This window comes from Onychomys torridus, chromosome 1 (genome assembly GCF_903995425.1).
Source record: "Onychomys torridus chromosome 1, mOncTor1.1, whole genome shotgun sequence".
Taxonomy (NCBI): Eukaryota; Metazoa; Chordata; class Mammalia; order Rodentia; family Cricetidae; genus Onychomys; species Onychomys torridus.
In genome coordinates, this window is record NC_050443.1 from 81,259,019 (window position 1) to 81,281,757 (window position 22,739).

General features: G+C 41.7%; 1 protein-coding gene across 1 annotated transcript in view; it reads right to left on the reverse strand.

Moving 5' to 3' along the window:
• The window catches only part of Rnf121 (ring finger protein 121), a 75,625-nt gene that overhangs the window by 6,850 nt on the left and 46,036 nt on the right, over nucleotides 1-22,739 (reverse strand). Inside the window, exons 4-6 of the mRNA XM_036187576.1 lie at nucleotides 11,910-12,064; nucleotides 7,484-7,591; nucleotides 4,059-4,179 (exon numbers count right to left, since the gene is read on the reverse strand). Coding sequence (XP_036043469.1) covers nucleotides 4,059-4,179; nucleotides 7,484-7,591; nucleotides 11,910-12,064 — 384 coding nt within the window. The remainder of the gene's footprint in view (nucleotides 1-4,058; nucleotides 4,180-7,483; nucleotides 7,592-11,909; nucleotides 12,065-22,739) is intronic.

The window sequence follows — 22,739 nt, forward strand, 5'->3', positions numbered from 1 at the left end:
AGAATCCAACAGGCAATTCTAGACTGTTTTTCATTGCTATTATAAAATTTCTGAGGCTGGGCACTTACAAGGAAAGAACATTTCACTTACAGTTTGGAGCATGAAAGCCCAAATAGAACCGCACTGGATTTGGCAAGGGCCCCTTTAATCACTCCAGGGCGGGTGGTACTACACACGGGGACATACAGATGAAAAAGATCATATCCAGACATGAAGCAGGGGTCATTCAAGGGCTGCACTCACTCTTATAATAAAAGGATCTGATAATAACTAACTCAGGGGCCGTAAGGGTTACCTCAGTCTCTCTCAAGGGCACACTACCTCTTGGCGATGCCTCAACCTCAACAACTCTACAGTAAGGGGTGAGCCTCCAACACATGGAACTTTTGGGACACTCTCAGACCAGCAGCAATCCACAGAAGCGATCTATAAAAGGAGGTAATAGATTTTTGTTTCCAATTTGTTCTAGTACAAGAAAAATAAAATTAATCCCACTTCACTGAGAAAGACCTGGCCTAAAATTGTACTTGACTAATATTACCTAGGGAGATGGAATGTCCCCTTTTTAGGAGGGTGTCATCTGGGTAGGGCCTAAGGGAAAGACACAGAAATTGAGAACACTATCATTGTTTAAATAATTACAAGAAAATATCTATGTATATATAAAATACTTTTATCAAAGAGCAAAGCAGTTTGGAGAGATGGCTCAGCAGCCAAGAGCACTTGTTGCTCATGCAGAAGACCCGCGTGCAGGTGCCAACACAGATGTGGCAGTTCATAACCATCCATAATAAGTCTAGTTTCCGGCATTATTATCTGACCTCTGCAGACACTAGGCATGCAGGCGGTGCGCACACATGTAGACAAAACATTCATGTAACATCAAAACAAAACAAAAGTGCACTACAAGATGTACTTCTATGGGGGGTTTCCTTGGGTCCTGCAGTTTGGTTGTTACGTCCCTACATTTGAACTAGAAGCAGCTCTTCACCATCTGTACCTAATCCTGCAGTGCCCGTCTCTGGGCAAGGCACTACCCTGCCCACGGTTCTTTCCGTCTCAGACACCATACTATCATCTCTTGTCAAATTTACCTCCCAAATACTTCTCAAATAGTTCCCGTCTTCCTTTTCTATCATCTCTATTCTCATCTAAAGTGACTTTATCTCACCCAGATCCATGGACTGTCTGTTCAGGGGTCTAGTCTAGTCTGGACCCGCTCTAAGCCTGTTTTCTGCCCAGCAGACTGAACCGTCTTTGCTTAATGCAAATTTGAGTCATTCTCTATTAGCCTGTCAGTGTTTTTTTCCTGAATCATTTTACTATTTTATGTGTATGAGTACTTCGTCTGCATTTCTGTGAGTGTACCACATGTGTCCTGGTGTGCTGAGATGCCAGAAGAGAACATAGGATTCCCAGGAACTGGAGTTACAGACAGTTGTGAGCTGCCATGTGGGTGCTGGGAATCAAACCTGAGTCCTCTGGAAGAGCAGCCAGTGCTTTTAACTGCTAAGATATCTCTAGTCCGTCAGTGTTTTTGGTAACAAAATTAAAATCTTGGGCTGGTTACACAGCTCAGAAGGCAAACTGCATTGCCATGCAAACCTGATGACCTGAGTCCAGTCCCTGGAGTACATAAAGGAACAAGGAGAGAACTGAACACATAAGGTTATTCTCGGACTCGCATATAAGCATCACCGCTGTGGACTGCCCCATCACTATACACATCCAATAGTAAAGAAGATTAAAACCTTTGGCCTGTAAGTTTTTACTGTCATCTATAGACTATTTCTCCAGACACTAGTTCCTCAGAAACATCTACCCTTTCATGACACGGAAACAGTTCAGTCAGTAAAGTGCTCACTTTGTGAGCACACACACCTGAGTCTTGAGTACTCACATTTTAAAAAGTTTCATGCAGCACTATGTGTCTGTAAACTCAGTACAGTGAGGGGAAATAGAAAGGTCGATGCCTGAATCTCACTAGCCAGCGAGCCTAGGTGGACTGATGAGCTCACGGTTGGGGATAGATCTGACTGTAAAAGTTAAAGTGAAGGATGTGGAGCTGGCTTGCAGGTAGAGCACTTGCAAAGCAAGCCCGATGGTCTGGATTCGATCCCTGGAGCACATGGAAAGGCAGAAGGGGAGCACCACTTCCACAAACGTGTTCTCTGATCTACATGAGTGCCACAGCACATGCACAACTTACACACACACATCATACACACAGTCAATAATAATTAAAAATAAATAACACACACTTGGGAGGCAGAAGCGGGTGGCTCTGTGAATTCAAAGCCAGCCTAGTCTACAGAGTGAGTTCCAGGAGAGTCAGAGGTACATAATTGACCTTGTCTCAAACAACAACAACAACAACAAAACAATAACAAAAAGAATAAACAAAATGAAAAGTGATGGGGAAAGACATCTCAATTTGCCAGGCGGTGGTGGCGCAAGCCTGTAATCCCAGCACTTGGGAGGCAGAGCCAGGCGGATCTCTGTGAGTTCCAGGCTAGCTTGGGCTACCAAGTTAGTTCCAGGACAGGCTCCAAAACTACACAGAGAAACCTTATCTCAAAAAAACCAACCCCCCCCCCCCCAAAAAAAAAGACATCTCAATTTGACCTCTGGCCTCAACACCCATGCGCACAACACATGTTCATGCACCTGCACACATACATACACACAATCAAGTACATACAGTACACACTAAGACAGAGGTACACTTATAATCTTCATACTGGGGAGGTAGAGACAAATCCCTGCTGGCCAACCAGTCTAGCAAAATCAGCAAGCTCAGGCCAATGAGAGACCCTGTCTCAAAACACAAGGTGGATGGCTCCTGAGGAATGACATTCAATGTTGTCCTCTAGCTCCCAAAAGTATATGCATACATGTGCACACACAGAGAAATACACATACGAATGTATTAAAAAAAAGAAGGAAAGAAAAACCTCACCCACCCTCAATCTTGCTGACAGGACTCTTGTGGATGCTATTTCCTCTGTACATCACACAATTTATCACTTATTCCTATTCATGTTAAAGTCAGCTTATAAGTCATTTTTTGAGGAAGCCATATTTGAGGTTGATGATGTCAAATGTGTCAGTATTATATGTGTTCATGGCACCATGTACTTCCCTTCACAATACTTAATACAGACATACTTTTATGTTTGTGTATTGCTTTAACATTTACCTTTATCATTTGGGGTAAGGGCCAAGTTTTAGTTTTATTTTCAGATTTTGTGTGTGTGACCCACTGGGTTTAATTAGTGTTGCTGGCATAAGTATGGGTCAGGGGTTACTGACACTTGGATTACCAGTGGCTACATACACCACTGAATAAAGTAACTACCTCTTCACTAGCAAAATGTACCGTCAATAGTTCCTCAGAGAAGAATAATACATTTTTTATTTTCAGATACCTTTATAAGCCCAACACACAGCAAAGGGCCCAGGCACATATGAAGCATTAAAAAACATCTGTTAAATGAATGTTAACTTCCTACTGGATAAAGTATTTCTTTCCTATGGTGACCCTAAAGTTAAAATTCCAGGGTACATGTGAAATCTAACTTTCTAAATTTTAAGGAAGAAATCATTATGCATACTACCCACATTCTAAAGGTTTTTGTTGTTTTTGTTTGCTTTTTCGAGACAGGGTTTCTCTGTGTGTGGCCCTGGCTATCCTGGAACTCACTCTGTAGCCCAGGCTGGCCTCAAACTCACAGAGATCCATCTGCCTCTGCCTCCCGAGTGCTGGGATTAAAGGTGTGCGCCACCGCCACCCAGCCCCTAAAAGTTTCTTCTATGGCTTATTTCATTTTAGTGCCTTTGTTTTACATCAAGTAAGTGATGCTAGCCTGAACAACTTGGAGGTAGAAGGAGGCAACAGTAAGAGCAGAGATGACAGGGAGGGCACAGTAGTAGAAACGTGTAATGCTAGTGCTCAAGAGTCTGAGGTGAGAGAATCGGAGTTCAAGGTGCCAGTCTGGGCTGCATACACAGCAAGACAGACCTTATTTAAAAAAAAAAAAAAGTACAGATGAACTTACCCCTATGGTAGAAGCCATATAGTCTGCACACATCTCTGCAAAGTCCCGCTCAAGAACTCCATAGTAGAGACCATAGAAGAGAAGAGAAATCCCGAAGTCCATCGCATCTTCTGGTTTAATCCTGGCAAGGGAAGCAGTGTGGCAATGAGGCCTGCTCTGAGACACAACTGCCTTGAATTACTGCCTGACAACACTGAAGGCAAAGCCTAAATTTAGTTGGATTGCTCAAAAGCTAGAGTAAATGTTATTAAATATGAACAAATCCAGTTTGCTGTTTTAATATGGTCCACAAACATCTCTTGTGAAAGCTATCACTATGAGCTGCAAAGACCAAGCTCCAGTGTATCACACTGCTCCACGAACCTGGTTCCTAGTCTCAACTCTGTCTGTAGTTCCAGCCTGACAGGACAGGCAGCATGGCTTTGTACTTGCCCAGGTAATCTTTCAGAGCTATGTGTTAGCAACTCCATTATTGGTAAATGCTGGATACCAAGTAATGGGGATTTCATTAAAAAAAAAAAAAAAGTAACTCACTAAATGGCTTCACCGCAAGTCAGACACCCAAGCTGACATGGCTGAACTCATCGAAGGACAGGCAGGACATTTATGACCTTGGTAGATCAGAGGCAAAGACTGAAATGACCCTCTGTCCCTTGCCATCTCTCTTCTGGGAATGTCTGAACTGACAGCAATTGTACAAACTATCTCCCATATGTGAAATGTGCTCTTGGGGCCCCAGGTAAGCAGGGCACAGACAGGATAGGAGTTTTCTCTGTTCATTTATAACTGCACATAATAGCCTAGATTTTCCCTACTTTTCTATATAATCTAAACTATTTACATTTCTTTTATAGAAAGCATTTATCAAACATAGGTTTAGGGGGAATATAAAATTAGTAAATATTTATTATACATGTTACTATAGAATGGTTGTATAAGTACATATTTGGTATAATATCATCAAAGTTAAATTTTGGTTCAAGCCTATTTACTAAGAAAATATGGATCCTTCCTATAACATTAGTTTAAAAACTCCAAGGACCAATAATTTGTAGTCTAGAGTCTATGACTGTTGTAGAAAACTATCTTTACTAACATTTTTGGGGGGGGGTTGTTTGTTTTGTTTTGTCCTTTTTTATTTATTATATTTGTGTTTTAATTTTACACATCAGCCATGGGTTCCCCTGTCCTCCCCCCTCCCGCCCCTGACTAACATTTCTATTTGTTTGTTTGTTTGTTTGTTTATTATTTATTATGTATGCAGTGTTCTGTCTGCAGGCTAGAAGAGGGCACCAGATCTCATTACCGATGGTTGTAAGCCATCACGTGGTTGCTGGGACTTGAACTCAGGACCTCTGGAAGAGCAGTAGGTGCTCTTAACCTCTGAGCCATTTCTCCAGCCCTTCTAACATATTTTTACAAAGAATTCTATGTATTCACTCATGGTTGTAAGTTATAATGCTCAAAGAAAGAAAATGGATGTGCTTATTAGCCTTGCAATATTTAACTCACTGATTAGTTAGTGCTCATCTTACACCCATCAACCTAATCAGCAGCATGAAAACAGTCAAGTTCTGGGCTCTACAGTTAAAAGCACTGGATGATCTTGCAGAACACCAGGGTTCAGTTCCTAACACCCACATGCAGCTCACTGCTGTCTGTAATACTAGTTCAAAGGGATTCAACACCCTTTTCTGGCCTCTGTAGGTTCCTGCATGTACACATGCATGCAAAACACTCATAACATAAAATTAAAGTCAAGATCTTTAATTTGTTTTCCTCCTGTATAAACTAGGCAAGTAAAGAAACAATTAGAAGAAACAATCTTTAAAATGTAACATTAGCTGGGCATAGTGGTGTGCACCTTCAACCTCAGCATAGAGTCTAAATGAATGAATCCTAAACCTTTCTGGAGCCTGTTTATTCTTTCAGCCTATTTTCCTCCTGGAAGAAAGAAATCCAGGAGTGTCCACTCACTCTATAACACAGTACTTAGTTTTATTTGTCCTACAATGAACTTTTAAACATTCTCCAGCCTAGAGTGTACTGAGAGGTTCGTGCTGTGGTGAAAATGTGAATGAGGATGCCTCCATAGGCTCCTATGTTTGAATGCTTGATCCCCAGCGGGTGACACTGGGAAAGATTAGGAGGGGTGGCTTTGCTAAAAGAGGTGTGTCACTGCAGGTGAGCACTAAGGTTTCAAAAGCCCTTGCCAGGCTCAGTATCTCTCTCTGCCTGCTGCCTACATATCAGGATGTAAAGCTCTCAGCTACTGCTCTAGCACTACACCTATCTGCTTCCTGTCATGATGATAATGAACTAACCCTCTAAACTGTAAATAAGCCCAGAATTAATTACTTTCCTTTATAAGAGTTGCCTTGTTGGGGCTGGAGAGATGGCTCAGAGGTTAAGATGGCTGCTCTTCCAGAGGTCCTGAGTTCAATTCCCAACAACCACTTGGTGGCTCACAACATTCTATAATGAGATCTGGTGCCCTCTTCTGTCCTGCAGGCATACATGCAGGCAAAACATGATATACATAATAATTAAATAAATCTTTAAAAAAAAAAAAAGAAGGGTTGTTGGGTCACGGTGTCTCTTCACAGCACTAGAGCAGTGACTAAGACACAATCTTTCCAGCTATAAATTAAAACATGATCTTTAGTCACTACTGTCTCAGACACGGAACTATTTCTTTTTTCCCCTTTCCTCTTCTTCAGTACTTCAACTTTGCCCATCTAGACCTAAAGTTCTATCACTAAGCTACATCCCCAGCCCATTTTTCATTTTTAATTTTGAGACAGGATCTGGCTTAAGTCACTCAGACTGCCTAAGCAGACACTGTACTTTCAATGCTTCTGCCTGAGCCTACTGAGTTACTGGGAACACAAACACATCTCCAGGTCTGGCTCGGGACTCCTCTTGATCGAGAGCCCACAGTCAATATTACTTCATCTAGATAACCACATTTCACCCTCTTCTGGACTACTGACTCACTGTACTCTCTAGTCTCTAAGTTCAAGACTGCTTGACTTCTGTGTCATCTGTTGGTAAGAGGACCTGTAAGCTGGTGTCCAGAAGGCTCGTGACAATAGGAAGCAACAAGCCCTCAGGTGAGGTTTGCTTGTCCCTGCTCTAGCCAGGCAGAGTAGTATACAAAGATGAAAACTATTCCTTGGGGATGGAATTATGGGCAACTGGTTATTGTTTATTTTTGTTATGCTTTTCATCTGAATACCAATTTTTGGGAAATATAAACAATGACTTGGGACTCTGACCTTTGTCTGTATCCAGACATTCAATGTTTTCTGCCAGCAAAACAGCGCAGAGGGCTGCTACCTGTACCACGTTCTCTTTTTAATACCCAGGACTTCCAGCCGTTCTTCCCTAAATACCAGAAAAATGTGAAAGCAAAGGGTACTCACTTGAATAATAAGTTAAGACCAAAGAGGGTAAACATGACAGCCATGTAGCCAACGATGCCAGTGGCATAGCTGATTTTATAGATTAGGAGGAACCATTTATAAACCAACCTGGAGGAAGAAAATAAACAGTTAGTACAGCTGGTACAGAATGGTGGCCTCAGAGGCCGCTGAGTCACCAGAACCCCTTCTTCCTACATCAGTGGGGCATCAGGTGCAATGCTCAGGATTTATTGGGCAACTTTGATTACTGTCAAAAACTGTTCACGCCGGGCGGTGGTGGCGCACACCTTTAATCCCAGCACTGGGGAAGCAGAGCCAGGCAGATCTCTGTGAGTTCGAGGCCAGCCTGGGCTACCAAGTGAGTTCCAGGAAAGGCACAAAGCTACACAGAGAAACCCTGTATCGAAAAAAAAACAAAAACAAAAACAAAACAAAACAAAAAAGCTGTTCACATCCTCAATTGCAGAAATGTCCCCTAAATCTTCATACCCCCAAGAATGCTTTGTAACTTCCTGGATCAAGAAAAGGGATACCTAAAAGTCAGTCTCAGTCTCAAGCAAATAAAAGACACAGCTGACCTAAGCTACCTCTGCCCTCTCAAATTAAGGTTAGTTGGGTAAGGAAGTAAAAAGACTAAGAACCTTCAGAATACAACATGCAAAAGCTTGCTGTTCCTGTCAGAAAAGAATCCAGGGGAAGATGAACCAGAGATAGAACTTTACAGTTTGTACCGCGTCTGCTTAGTTTGACTGCAGCTTTGCTCCTATCCACGAGGCCAGTCACACTAGGAATGGTGCCTCATGAATATGGTTCTGAAATGACACGTTTTGTTGGATAGAAAATGAGGAAGGCACTCAAACAGTACCCCTGATTTGATGTGTATGTTTTGTTTTGGGGAGAGGGTAGAGTAGGGTTTTTCACATCCTCGAGAGTAAGCAGTGACAAGCAATGTGGCACTCCAGCTGGATTCAGGAAGGAGAGTCTCTGTATGAATCAGGCCTCTGTAAATGCTGCAGGTGGTCCCTGATATCAGCAGTCACTGTGCTGGATAGTCTTGGATGTCAACTTGACTCAACTGAGAAAACACTTCATACGATTGGGGCTCTATCTTAATTAGAGATTGATGTGGGAAGGACCGCCTACTATGAGTGGTTCTATCCCTGGACTGGTGGTCCTGACTTCTATAAGAAAGCAGGCTGAGCAAGCCAGTAATCAGAACTCCTCCATGACCTCCACGTTTCTGCCCTGCTTGAGTTCCTGTCCTGACTTCCTTCAATGATGAACAGTGCTGTGGAAATGTAAGCCAAATAAACCCTTTCCTCCCCAACCAAGTTGCTTTGGTCACGGTGTTTCATCACAGCAATATAGACCCTGTCTAAGGTAGTCACTAACCATCCTGTCTGAGATAACAGCAAATGAGCAGTTTAGTAATATGCTTGAATAACTAGCCCAAGCTTTCTTTTTTCCTAAGAGCTGACTTACTACCTTTCTGATGGACCCCAGGATGGACACTTAGGTTCCTGCCTAAACTTCCCTACTCTGTCCAAGCAGGTTTCTCAGGCTAAGGAAAGGCCCAAAGCATCTTGTAGTGTTGCACTAAAAACCACACACAGCTATGCAATCCAGGATTTACATAAGGGAAAGAGACAACAGAAATAACATGGAATTTTAGATCTTCTAATAATTAAGATTAATTAGTAAGCTTTTATTTGCTAAATAAGCCCAGATGAGTCATCATATTTCTGAAATAAGTTCACTTATTTTCATAAACGATAAAGCAAACAACCTTTCTCACTGTGGTATAAAAAGCCTATTTCTTGTAATATACTTGTTAAAGTTAGATGAATAAATAAGGCCATTTATGAAACTGGGGAGCACCATCAATGTTATTTACTATTATAAAACAACCTTCCATATTATTAACAATATTTTAGTCATACTGTTTGCCACTGGTAACTTTATGTATCTGTGGCACATGTGTGGAGGTCAGAGAGGAACTTTGCAGAGTGGGTTCTCTCTTACCTTTACTTGGGTTCTGATCAAACTGTCTTAAGTTTGGCTTAAGCAAAAGCATCTTTACCAGATGAACCATCTCACTATATGTAACCTAAGCTGTCCTTGAATTGGTTCTCTGCAGCCCAAGGCTGATCTCAAACTAACAATCATGTCTCCTTGAGGCTCAGGCCTATATCATCAAGCCCAGCCCTTGGTCACTCACATGTGATAGTGTACTTTAATTTTGGAAAATCACTTCACCTAAAGTTGAGCATTTATCACATTTTTAGGGATGAAAATTTCAAGGCTCAGAAAGGTAAGGTACCGTTGTTCACAAGTTACAGCACTGGGTATTCCAACTCCATATCTGCTTGGCCTAGATCCTGTGCCTTCTCTCAAGGCCTAAAGAGGTGCCAGGGAGAGGCTTCTGGATCGCCATCTTCATTCTCACAGTGAAATCCGGAAGGTCAGAGAAAAGTGTGTAGTAAACATACGAAGCACACACAGAGCAGTCTGCAAACTGGGAGACTTTGGGTCAGGCTAGGCAGCTCCCCTGGTAGGCTTAAGCCCATGCACACCTCTCATGGCACTTACCAAATGCACTCCAACAGGTGCCTTCTCGACCCTCTCCTCCATTAAACAGAGCACTCCTTGAGGGCAGGGACCATGTCTTATCCAGCCCTGTATCCCTAGCGCTCACCAAAGGGCCTGGCACATAGCAGGTGCTTGTTGAATGAATGAATGAATGAATGAATGAATGAGAAAAATATCTTTTCCTGCCAGGTATGGATCTTAAATGACCACACAAGCTGGTTGGGAGAATTAAATAAGAAACACATTTGTATAAAACACAGTAGTATAGAAACAGTAGCTTTGTTACATAAGAAGAAAGTGCTATTCATTACAAAACTACAAATTTGCTGATAGTCATTCCTTCATTCAACAAAAATTCAGAGTAAGCTAACATGTGCCAGACCCTGTGGCAAGGCCGGATAGGATATACAGTGACCAGCACAGTGCATGTGTGAAGACAGATACTCAAAATAACATCTTGTTATAAATTGTGATGACTTCAATGATGGTAAACTACAGGGTCTTAATAGAAAACATAATAGGAAATCTAATTCAGAAATGAGAGAAGGGTTCACAGGAGAGAAGGATACTTAAAATGAGACCACGATGATCACAAAGGCTTGTTTTGTGTGCTTATAACACCAGATCTTGATGTAGAGCATTAAGTGAAGGACAGGGAAATATCTGAAATTCTGAGCCTGTGGCTAGGGGAGTGGGTCTTCCAATCAGCTTGGTTTTTTTGTTTTGTTTTGTTTTTGTTTTTTGTTTGTTTGTTTGTTTGTTTGGGGTTTTATGGTTTTGTTTTGTTTTTTTTTTTCTTTCCAAGACAGGGTTTCTCTGTGTAGCTTTGTGCCTTTCCTGGAACTCACTTGGTAGACCAGGCTGGACTTGAACTCACAGAGGTCTGCCTGGCTCTGCCTCCTGAGTTCTGGGATTAAAGGCGTGCACCACTACCACCAGTTTAATATTTTAGTTTAGTTTTGTTTTTGTTTTTTGTTTTTTGGTTTTTTTTTTGAGGCAGTATTTTTCCACGTAGCCCTAGCTATCTGGAACTTGCTCTGTATACCAGGCTGGCCTCGAACTCAGAGATTTGCTTGCCTCATCCTCCCTGAGTGCTGGGATTAAAGGCGTGTGCCGCCGCCACCACCACCTCAATCAGCTTGTTTTAAAGAGGCCAGGGCCACCAACACATTTTGGCAGACAAAAAAAAAAATTTTTTTAAAGCTTTTTGTTTTTCATTCTAAACCCATTTTCCTCCCATGCTTTCCAACAGATTCACTTCAAGAAACCCAGGTTTGGTAGGCAGGACAGACAGCTTGGAGGTTAAGAGCATTTGCTGCCCTTGCAAGAGATCCAGTTTCTACATAGCAGTTGAAAAAAGTCTGTGGGGTTGGGGATTTAGCTCAGTGGTAGAGCGCTTGCCTAGCAAGCATAAGGTCCTGGGTTCAGTCCTCAGCTCTTAAAAAAAAGAAAAAAGAAAAGAGTCTGTAACTCCAATTCCAGGGGATCTGATGCCCTCTTCTGCCTCTATAGGCAGTACACACATGCATGCAGTATACTTATATATACGTAGGCAAAACACTCAAATGAATAAAAAATTTTTAAAAAAAAAATCTGAAGAAGAAAAAGGAGGAAGAGAAGGAGGAGGAGAAAAGGAGGGAGAAAAGGAGAAAAGAGGAAGAGGAGGAGGAAGAAGAAGAAGAGAGAAGAAAAGGAGAAAGAGAAAGAAAGGAAGGAAGGAAGGAAGGAAGGAAGGAAGGAAGGAAGGAAGAAAGAGAGAAAGAAAGAGAGAAAGAAAGAGAGAAAGAGAGAGAAGGAGGAAGAAAACCAGGCTCTTCTCCTCTACCTACATCCTCACCTTGGTGTTGTCTGTACTAGAGGTTTCCGTGTGGCTCGGAAGGTGACAAAGGCTGTGACAGCAGAAAAGAAGATCCAGATCACCAAGAACCTCCACCAATGCAGCTTCGCTGTGAAATAGAGGGGAACGACCCACATCTGAAAGAGGGTCACCATCTGAAACACAAACACAAGCACTTCAGCTCCAGCCTGCTCCCTCTGCAGGCCCCCGACCAGAAAGCTGCGTGTTTAGCCTATCTTCTCTTACATTTCCAATTTTGTTGTTGTTTTGATACAGGTCTCACGGTGTGTCCCTAAGCAGGCTTGGAACAGACATGGATCTGTCTGCCTCTGCCTCCTGGGGGCTGATATTAAAGCCATATGTCACCACATCCAGTCACATTTGAATTTTGTGTAAACCCAACTCCACTAGTGTCCTCAAAATTGGAAAGCTGGCACTATGCTTGACTCTCCCACTTTAGCCTTCATTAAACGTATCCTAGACGTAGTCTTTCCTTTCCATTGAGTTCTTGCTATCTCTTATCCAGCTCCTCCAACTTCTTTGTTAGTTCCTCTGTACCTAGGAGGAAAAATGGAAGACACCATGGTGGGATCAACTGATCTCATTCCCTATGCTTGAAGTCCAGTTGTTCCCCTTGGGTTACAACAGCCTTCCTGCCTCCCTTCCTGCTTTGGTCTCTTTTCTAATCAGAATGAGTTATGAATTCCTAGTTTCCCAAAGCATTTTTTTTCCCACCATCACCTCAGTACTTCTCTACATGAAAGGAGCTTTGAATTCATTCTTGGTTAGTGACTAGGCCATATTCACCTATTTACTGCATACAATACAATGCAATGCCAGGGAACTGGTACATAAAAGTATCAATCAATTTGAGCAAATAAATTAAAAACAAAGCAAGACTAGACTGAAGTAAAATTCCCTAATAGAGAGGCCCATTTTTGTTTCAGGAGTGCCTGTTTGTGGAGTCTAGTGGCACAGGCCTGTAGTTTCCACTACTCAGAGGTTAGAGCAGGAGGATTGCTAGTTTAAGGCCCCTCTGAACTACAGAGTGAGCTCAAGGCCAGCCTAGGCAACTTCGTGAGAACCTGTCTCAGAAGAGTAAAAACAGGTCTGAGGATATAAATCTAGCTCAGCAGTAGAGTGTTGTTGAGCATCTGAGAGACCATAGGTTTAATCCCAGTACCTCACCACCCCCAACCCCAGTGTTTACCTTCTTTCCCCCTTTCAGAGAATTACCTTATATTTGTTAGGTGAAGAGCACAAAACAGTTCTCAAAAGAGCGTGGTGGTGCACGCCTTTAATCCCAGCACTCAGGAAGTAGAGGCAGGTGGATCTCTGTGAGTTTGGCATTTGAGGCCAGCCTGGTCTACATAGTAAGATCCTGTCTCAATAAATAGATAAATAAATTTCACTTGGGAATTTCTAGACTTGAAATATAATATAAGCCACATATATAATTTATATTTTCTACATTTAAAAAAAGAAACAAGTGATATTTTAATCACATATTTTATTTAACTCAATATAACTCAAATATTCCCACATGTAAAAAATGTTTCAACATATACAAAATATTAAAGTTACTATTAGTGCTAGGTAGTGAACTCAGGGCCAGGGCCTTGTACATGAAGTACATTGTACTACCCATGAGAATATCCCCAACCACAAAATACTAAAATCATTAATACAATATTTTACTTTTTTTTTTTTTTTACTTTGAAATTAGATGTGTATTAACAGCACATTTCAAGGCATTTGTAAGTCAAAAGATTGGTAGCTGATACAGGGTCTCAATGAAGCTGGAGCTCACTGTTTTGGCTAGAGAGGCTAGTCAGTGACCGCAGGGATCCACCTGTCTCCATCCCCAGCACTGGGATTACAGAAACACGATGGCTTCTCTTTAGATGCACTGCCCACTGAGGCTGAGTGGAGCTTCGAGTTGACTTGTCTGTGGCTACTATTCTCTTAGTCTTCTATGGTCAAAAAATATCTAGTTGGTTTTTATCTGTAAGGAATTCTTTTCTTGTTTTTAATTATTATTATTATTTTTCAGTTAGTATACAAAGTAATGGGTTTCATCATAACTTTTATTTTTTCTGAGTGAGGGTCTCATTTATCCTGAACTGACCTTGAACTCCTTGTGGAGAAAGACCCTGAATTTCTAATGCTCTTGTCTTCACCACCCAAGTGCTAGGGTTGCAGGTGGTGTACCACTACACCCGCTCTATGGAATGCTAGGAACTGTTCCTGCCCCCTCAAGCCATTTTCATACCTGTAAACCTTTGTTCTTACTGCCTTAACTTGTGTGCCTGTGTGTGGTCTACGCATATATGTGTGCAGGTATATTCACCTGTGTCTGAACATGTGGAAGCCAGAGGCTGGCATCCAGTGTCTTCCCGATCTTCTCCTCTGCCCTAGTCATTGAGACCTCATCTCAGTGAAGCTGTAACTCACTTTTTTGACTAGACTGGTTAGTCAGTGAACCCCAGGGATCCCCTTGTCTCCATCTCCAGCTTTGGGATTACAGAAGGATGAAGGCACTCCTGGCTTCCATTTGGATGCTAGCGATCCAAACTCAGATCCTCATGCTTGCTCAGCAAACACTTCACCTTTTGAACCACCTTCCTAAGTGCCTGGGTTAGTGTTTCAGTATTATTTTAGAGATTAGGACGGAGAGGGGTCTGGCAGTAGGCACAGGCCTTTAATCTCAGCATCCAAGTGGGAGAGGCAGGTAGATCTCTGAGTTTGAGGCCAGCCTGGTCTACGAATGAGTTCCAGGACAGCTAGGGATACAAAGAAAAATCCTGTCTCGAAAAGCGAAACAAAAAACAAAACAAAACACAAAAAATCCCAAACAAACAAAACAAAAACAACAACAACAAAACAAACACTGGAAAAAGCCAAGAAAAGACACTGTACCAACAACCACAGATAAAACTAGGGGGTGAACATCTAAGTTCATACTAAAGCGGGAAGAAGGTCTCTGTTCTTCACATCGCCTACTTTAACAGGCTCACAAAACAGTAAACACAGAGATTTAGCAAAGAATCAGATCAAAAGGTCTGACCACATTAGCTAATGCAAAAAATAACAGGGATTCCTGATCTTTCAGCTTTTTGAAAAACTGGAATGTGGTATAAAAACAACCATCCTGTTCTTAGAGACCAAGATAACTTTTAAGTTTTTTTCTGTTGAAATGACAATATTTATTTAGCAACTTTTGCTTAAGTTCTTTGAGACAGGATTTCTCTGTGTAACAGCCCTGATTGTCCTAGAACTCACTCTGTAGAGCAGGCTGGCCTCAAACTCAGAGATCTGCCTGCTTCTGCGTCTGGAGTGCTGGGACTAAAGGCATGTGCCACCTAGAAATGTTTAAAGTAGGGAGAGACCAAAAACAAAACAAAACAAAAAAAAACTTGTGGTAGTTTGAATGTAATTGGTCCCCAAAAGCTCATAAAGAACGGCATTATTAGGAGGTGTGGCTTTGCTGGAGGAAGTGCATCATTGTGGAGGTGGGCTTTGAGGGCAATGTATATTCAAGCCATGCCCAGTGTCTCAGTTCACTTCTTGTTGCCTGAGGGACCAAGACACAGCTCCTTCTCCACTCTCAGTTCCTTCTCCAACACCATGTTTGCATGTCACTGTGTCCCACCATGAAGATAATGGACAAAATTTCTAAAATTGTAAGCCACTCAACTAAATATTTTTCTTTATAGGAGTTGCCATCAATCTTACCAAAAGCAATCTACAGATTCAATGCAATCCCCATCAAAACTCCAACACAATTCTTCAGACCTGGAAAGAACAATACTCAACTTCATATGGAAAAACAAAAAACCTAGGATAGCTAAAAGAATCCTGTATAATAAAGCAACCTCTAGAGCATAACCATTCCTGACCTCAAGCTCTACTATAGAGCTATAGTAATAAAAACAGCTTGGTACTGGCATAAAAACTGACATACAGACTAATGGAATTGAATTGAAGATCCTGACATTAATCCACACACATATGAACACCTGATTTTTGACAAAGAAGCCAAAACTATACAATGGAGAAAAGAAAGTATCTTCAACAAATGGTGCTGGCATAACTGGGTGTCAACATGTAAAAGATTACAAATAGATCCATATCTGTCACCATGCACAAAACTCAAGTCCAAGTGGATCAAAGACTTCAACATAAATCCAGTTACACTGAACTTGATAGAAGAGAAAGTAGGAAGTACACTTGAACACATTGGCACAGGAGATCCCTTCCTAAATATAACACCAGTAGTACAGCCACTGAGAGCAACAATTAATAAATGGGACCTCTTGAAAACTGAGAAGCTTCTGTAGGGCAAAAGACATGGTCAATAGGACAAAAAGACAGCCTACAGAATGGGAAAAGATCTTCACCAACCCCACATCTAACAGAGGACTGATCTCCAAAATATATAAAGAACTCAAGAAACTAGACATCAAAATACTGAACAATCCAATTAAAAAATGGGCTAAAGAGCTAAACAGAGAATTCTCAAAAGAAGAATCTCAAATGGCTGAAAGACATTTAAGGAAATGCTCAACATCCTTAATCATCAGAGAAATGCAAATCAAAACAACTCTGAGATACCACCATACACCTGTCAGAATGGCCATGATCAAAAACACTAATGACAGTCAATGTTGGAGAGGATGTGGAGCAAAGGAAACGAAACACTCCTCCACTGTTGGTGGGAGTGCAAACTTGTACAACCATTGTGGAAATCAGTATGGCGGTTTCTCAGAAAATTGGGAATCAATCTACCTCAAGACCCAACCATACCATTCTTGGTATGCTCACACCCAAGGAATGCTCAATCACACCACAAGGACACATGCTCAACTATGTTCGTAGCAGCATTATTTGTAATAGCCAGAACCTGGAAACAATCTAGATGCCTGTCAACTGAAGACTGGATTAAAAAAATGTGGTATATATACACAATGGAGTACCACTCAGCAGAGAAAAACAGTGACATCATGAAATTTGCAGGCAAATGGATGGTACTAGAAAATATCATCCTGAATGAAGTAACCCAGACTCTGAAGGACAAACAAGGTATGTACTCACTCATAAGTGGATACTAGATATAAAACAAAGGACAATCAGACTGCAACCCACAGATCCAGGGAGGCTACCTGGGGGGCGGGGAGACCCTAGGATGACTGTGGCTTATAATAAGTTTTGGTTTTGCCCAATCACTGGGTAAGCTTTAGTCAAACATTTCACTATTAGGATAAGAATTTGTACTGTATCAAGCTGATGAAAGAATATGCTGGCTGTACTTTTAGGAGGGGAGGCTAAAATCTTTTTAGACTATGGATTGGCCTATAGAAAAATGTCTGCCATAAATCAAACAGTGAAGGAGAAGATGAATAGGAATCTCACACAGCTTAAGTAAAACATAGCTCTCTGAACAGATGAAGAAAGGTCTCTTCTGTATCCCAGAATCTAATCAATATTTATATGTATAATTCAGCTATCATTTGGCTTAAAAGGGCTTACTGGGGAATGTTATCATTTATACTATTTTCTACAGAGAAAATATTTTACTATTTAAAATAACCCTAGACTTTTAAATTATAACCTGTTTTTATGTTCAGGCAAAAAACCAAACCAAAACAAAACAAACAACAACAAAAAAAAGAGTTGCGTGGTCATGGTGTCTCTTCACAGCAATAGAAGCCCTAACTAAGACAAACCCTGTCAAGAAAAAACACATAGATAATGAGTTCCCAACAAACCTGAATTTGGGCCAACAAAAGGCCACCAAGGAGAAATAGCACCATTGTCCTTTGAACAATAGCTAGTTAATTAAATCTGGGGAGGGGGGCACTGTTAATCCCTGAGTCTGGGTTTTCCTCACAGAGTACTCACTACACAACAATGTGTCATAAAATACATGTTTTTTTCACATACAGTATAGAATAAGCTACCACCAGAAACAAATCAATACAAACAAAAAATCTCAGCAATGGGGAACATGTATTTTGTAGAATTCTGTCAAACAAGAAACTGAGCAGGTGGTGGGCAAATCTAATGAGGGAGAATTAAAGAACAAATTATAAATATTAGTAATTCAGAAAAGATACTGTAAATTCTGGAAAGAAAATTTTAATTTTTTCTTTTTGAAACAGTTTCTCTACATAGCCCTGGCTGTCTTAGAACAAACCAGGCTGGCCTTGAACTCAGAGATCCACCTGGCTCTGCGTGCCGAGTGCTGGGATTAAAGGCATGTGCCACCACTGCCTAACATTTTTTTATTTTGTGTGTGTGTGTGTGTGTGTGTGTGTGTGTGTGTGTGTGTGTGTGTAGGTCAGAGGGCAACTCACAAAGATCTGTTCTCTCTTTCCACCTTCTGACTTCAAAGGATTGAACTCACATTACTGGATTTGGTGGCAAGCACTCACACCTGCTTAGTCATCTCCCAGGCCCTTGTTTAGGAAATGAATTTAAACTTCATTTTTAATTTTTAAAATGATTTATTTATGCTTATGTATATGAGTGTTTTGCCTTCGTGTATATATGTGTACCACATGCATGCCTGGTGCCTGAGGCAGTCAGAAGAGGGCGTTGGATCCCCTGGAACTAGAGTTATGGATGATTGTGAGCCATTGTGTTGGCTCAGGGAATGGAACCTGGGTCCTCTGCAAGAGCAACAAGTGCTCTTAAATTCTGAGCCATCCCCACCCCAGCTCCCAAGTTTAAACTTTGTTAAGGAAAGCAATCTTGGCAATGGAAGGGCATTTGGTGCCATCTGGCAGCAATGTTTATAGAGACATACTGACATAAATGTTCAGATGCAGCAGTGTGGGCATGAGCTATCTGGGGAGTTTTCTGTAAGCACAAAGGATATTCTTTCTTAATTATGGATAGTATATAGCTTTAGGGCAGAGCAAACAGGCGGCCAATCAACATGGAAATACAAAAAACAAAACTTGGAATGAATAAAGTAGTTACTAGGGTTCTAGACAGAACATTCCATGGACTAATAAGCTTAATATGAAACAAAGTAACCTCTGCCCCAGCATAAGGATGGAAAAAAAGTGACTTAAGAGCAGTTCATGGCCCAGGAAGGTGGTGGTAAAGGAAACAAATTCCAAAATAATGTTCAAGGGGATTCCATAGTAACAGCCCTAGAAAATTGCCTGATGGTGGTAGTGGTGGCACATGCCTTTAATCCCAGCATTTAGGAGGCAGAGGCAGGGATCTCTGAGTTTGAGTCCAGCCTGGTCTACAAAGTGTGTTTCAGGCTATCCAGGGCTGTTGTGAAATAATCTTTTTTGTACACTGTAAAGATGTGTTGCTCTTATTGGTTTAATAAAGAGCTAAATGGCCAATAGCTAGGCAGGAAGAGGTTAGGTGGGACTCGTGGACAGGGAGAAAGCGCTGGGATAAAGAAGGGCAGAGTTGCCAGGAGACGAGACACAGGGAGAAGCAAGATGGACATGCCATGTTGAAAAAAGGTACCCAGCCACATGGTAGAATATAGATAAGAAATGTGGATTAATTTAAATTGTAAGAGCTAGTTAGTAACAAGCCTAAGCAATTGACCAATCATTTATAATTAATAACAAGTGTCTATGGGGGTATTTGGGAGTCGGCTGGTGGGATAGAAAGGTCTATCTACACAGGGCTACACAGAGAAATTCTGTCTTGAAAACTAAACAAAAACAACAGCTCATAGAAAACACGTTGAGGGGTTTCAGTTGTCCACAAATTACCTTAGAATACAGGTCTACAAGGCCACAGAGCCATGGCAACCTCAGGCTGCCTAACTGAAAGTCTACGCAGACAGTTTCCTTCTACTGTACCCCCAGCAAATGGCCATCCTAATTTCCAGAGGCAACCATCACATCACTAATGACCTTTAAAAAAAAAAAAAAGAATCTGTCTCTGTGTCCCTCCCTCCTGCCTCTGGGTTCAACTCTTGTCTTTCAGAGAAACACTAAATTCACCACCAGTATTCCAAGACTGGATCTTACAACTATGGCTTCTTTCCCAAGCTGTCCCCTCTCCAAACAAGGAATATATCATAAGAACTCAGCTGGTTATGGCAAAGTCACTACCTGGAGGGGTCAGGGAATTCCTCCAGAGGAAGCCAAATCCCAAGGAGTTTTTGGTGTTACTTGGCTTGTTATATATCAGCTGTATTCTGTTATGAAAATCATGTGTGCCTTCATAGTTTTCCCAATTGACTTTTCCCCTAGAAGGGCTAACAGTGTGGACTGGACATACACATTCCAGGGATTTGGAGAACAGCCTCAGGAAAGGCTTTCTCGGAATCAGATATCTCCCTTAGCCACTTTCAAGGACTACAGGAAGCACCACCCAGGTGGGCGCCCAGCTTTCAAGGAGTAACAGTGATTGCCGCCCACATACAAGTCTCCTGACTTAAGGTAAATTTCACAAGGAGACACGGCTTAGGTCAGGTGGACATTAAGTAATAGCTTTATACATTTTAGCTCAGACCCTCCCTTTATATACTGGAACTTCCAGGGCACAGGAGGGAGAAGAGAAAAGAGAATGGAAGAACTAGATGAGTAAGAACTTGAGAGGAACAAACCGAGATGGGGGAGAATTAGATTGAAGGACTAGAAGAGAGTACTAGAGGAATGAGATGGAAGATGAGGAAGAGCCAGATGGGAAAGTATTAGCTGGGTAAGAACAAGCTAGTGAGGCAGATTAAGATGAGAGAATTAAGATAGAACTTAGAGGGAGCAGTAGATAAGTATAGAGAGAAATCAGGCAAGAAAGGAGCTAGGCATGAGAACAGAACTGAAGCTGTGTACATAGGATGTTATGCCAGAAGAATTAAAGCAAGTGGACTATGGAACTTGGTGTGCTGAGATTCTATTTCCCGAAAATAGTCCTCACCATTAGTAGTTCTCTCTCCTGAGCCCCTGGGATGTATAATATTAAGGCTGGTCCCTCTATTATTATACAAGAAGTCAGTCAAACAGCCACTTAACAAACATTAACAACATGCTAAGCACTGGGGAATTCAACATGAATAATAAAGCCTCTTCAAGGGCTTAAGTCTTTTGAAGAAAAACAAAAACTTAACTAATTCAAAATAAGTTGTAGAATGATATAAGCCCTTGTGGTCAACTTCACTCACAATGGGAAAACTGAGAAAAGCTTCCCAAAGGACACATTACTTGATCTTTGTCTAATGGCCCCCTAAGCTCAGGAACAAAAGAGATCTGAAAAAAAAAAAATCTACATTATTTTGCAGAGTCCCAGGAAGGTCTGCTGCTCAGGGGGTTGGGCTTGAAAACAAACTATATTTGGCAGCAGACAGCAATGATGAAAGCTACTCCTGGGAGATCTTCAAATAGGATGGATGCTTTTCCAGGCATAAACTTCTCCTTCCCCTAACATCCCTGAGGGAGCTAAGGAGTAAGTATATTAGAATAGATGATGAAAACTGAGCTACAAAAAAGTCGTCTAAGCTGGAGTCGGTTTCCAATCCAAATCCTGTCTTCTTAGCAGCCTCCCTAACATCATTCTGAGTTTGTGGAGAACCCCTGAAAGGGCAAGGGAGGATGGTGAAACAATGAACAAAAAAGTACCTGAGATCCAAGGAAATGACTCTGGCATCAAGGAAGAAAACTCAGGAGCTAAAACAAAATGACTGTGGCAGGCACAACACAGTAATTTCCTAAGGCTTTTGAGAGAAAAAAACAAGAATCAGCTTTAGGGGCTGGAGAGATGGCTCAGAGGTTAAGAGCACTTGTTACTCTTACAGAAGGCCTATGTTTGGTTCCCAGCAACCACCCGGCAAATCAAAACTGCCTGTAACTCCAGTTCCAAGGGATCTGGTGTCCTCTTCTAGTCTTCATGGGCATGTGATGCACACACGTGTAAGCACAACACTAATATGCATAACATTTAATAATAAAAAAGTGTATTTGTAACACACACACATACACAAACACAGAGAAGGGTTGGAGAGATGGTTCAGCTGTTAAGAGCACTCTAGAAGAGGACCCAGGTTCAACTTCCAGAACCCACATAGTGGCTCACCACTGTCTGGACCTCCAGATCCAGGGCATCTGGTGTCCTCTTCTGTCCTCTGCAGCAAGTAGCACACAGACATATGCAGGCAAAACACCCATCCATACAGGTAAGACAACAAAAAGGAAGAAGAATCATGTTTTAAGGATGGACTTGGTCCATATCAGTGATCCCAGCACTTAGAAGAGTAGGAGGCAGGAAAATTAGGCATTCGAGATCAGCTGCAGCTATACAGTAAATTAAAGGTCAGCCTGGACTCTGAGACCCTAAATAAAAACAAGCACACGTACAAGCATCAAACAACAGCAGCAACAGCTAGATTTTAGTCTGGGCTCTAGTTACGCAATTTAACAATCACATTCTCTTAGCAAATCACTTCAGATTCTGCTTGATGGTTTACTAGTTTGAAACATGGGTAGAAATCTCTGCCCTATCTTGTATAGCAGTTTGGCTGGGTTTTGTTTGTTGGTTTTGGTTTTTCGAGACTGGGTTTCTCTGTGTATCCATGAACTCACTCTAGACCAGGCTGGCCTCAAACTCACAAAGATCCGCCTGCTTCAGACTCCTGAGTGCTGGGATTAAAGGCGTGTGCCACCACCATCAGGCTTTAGCTGTTTATTTTTTAGAATGGTTTATTATTTTTACTTAGTGTATATGAGAGAGGGGAGAGGGAGGGAGGGAGGGAGGTGGAGAGGGGAAGGGAGAGAGAAGGGGAAGAAAGCAGAGAGAGGAGAGGGGAGGAGTGGGAGAGGCAAAGCAAGCATGCAGGTGTGTACATGCTGACTG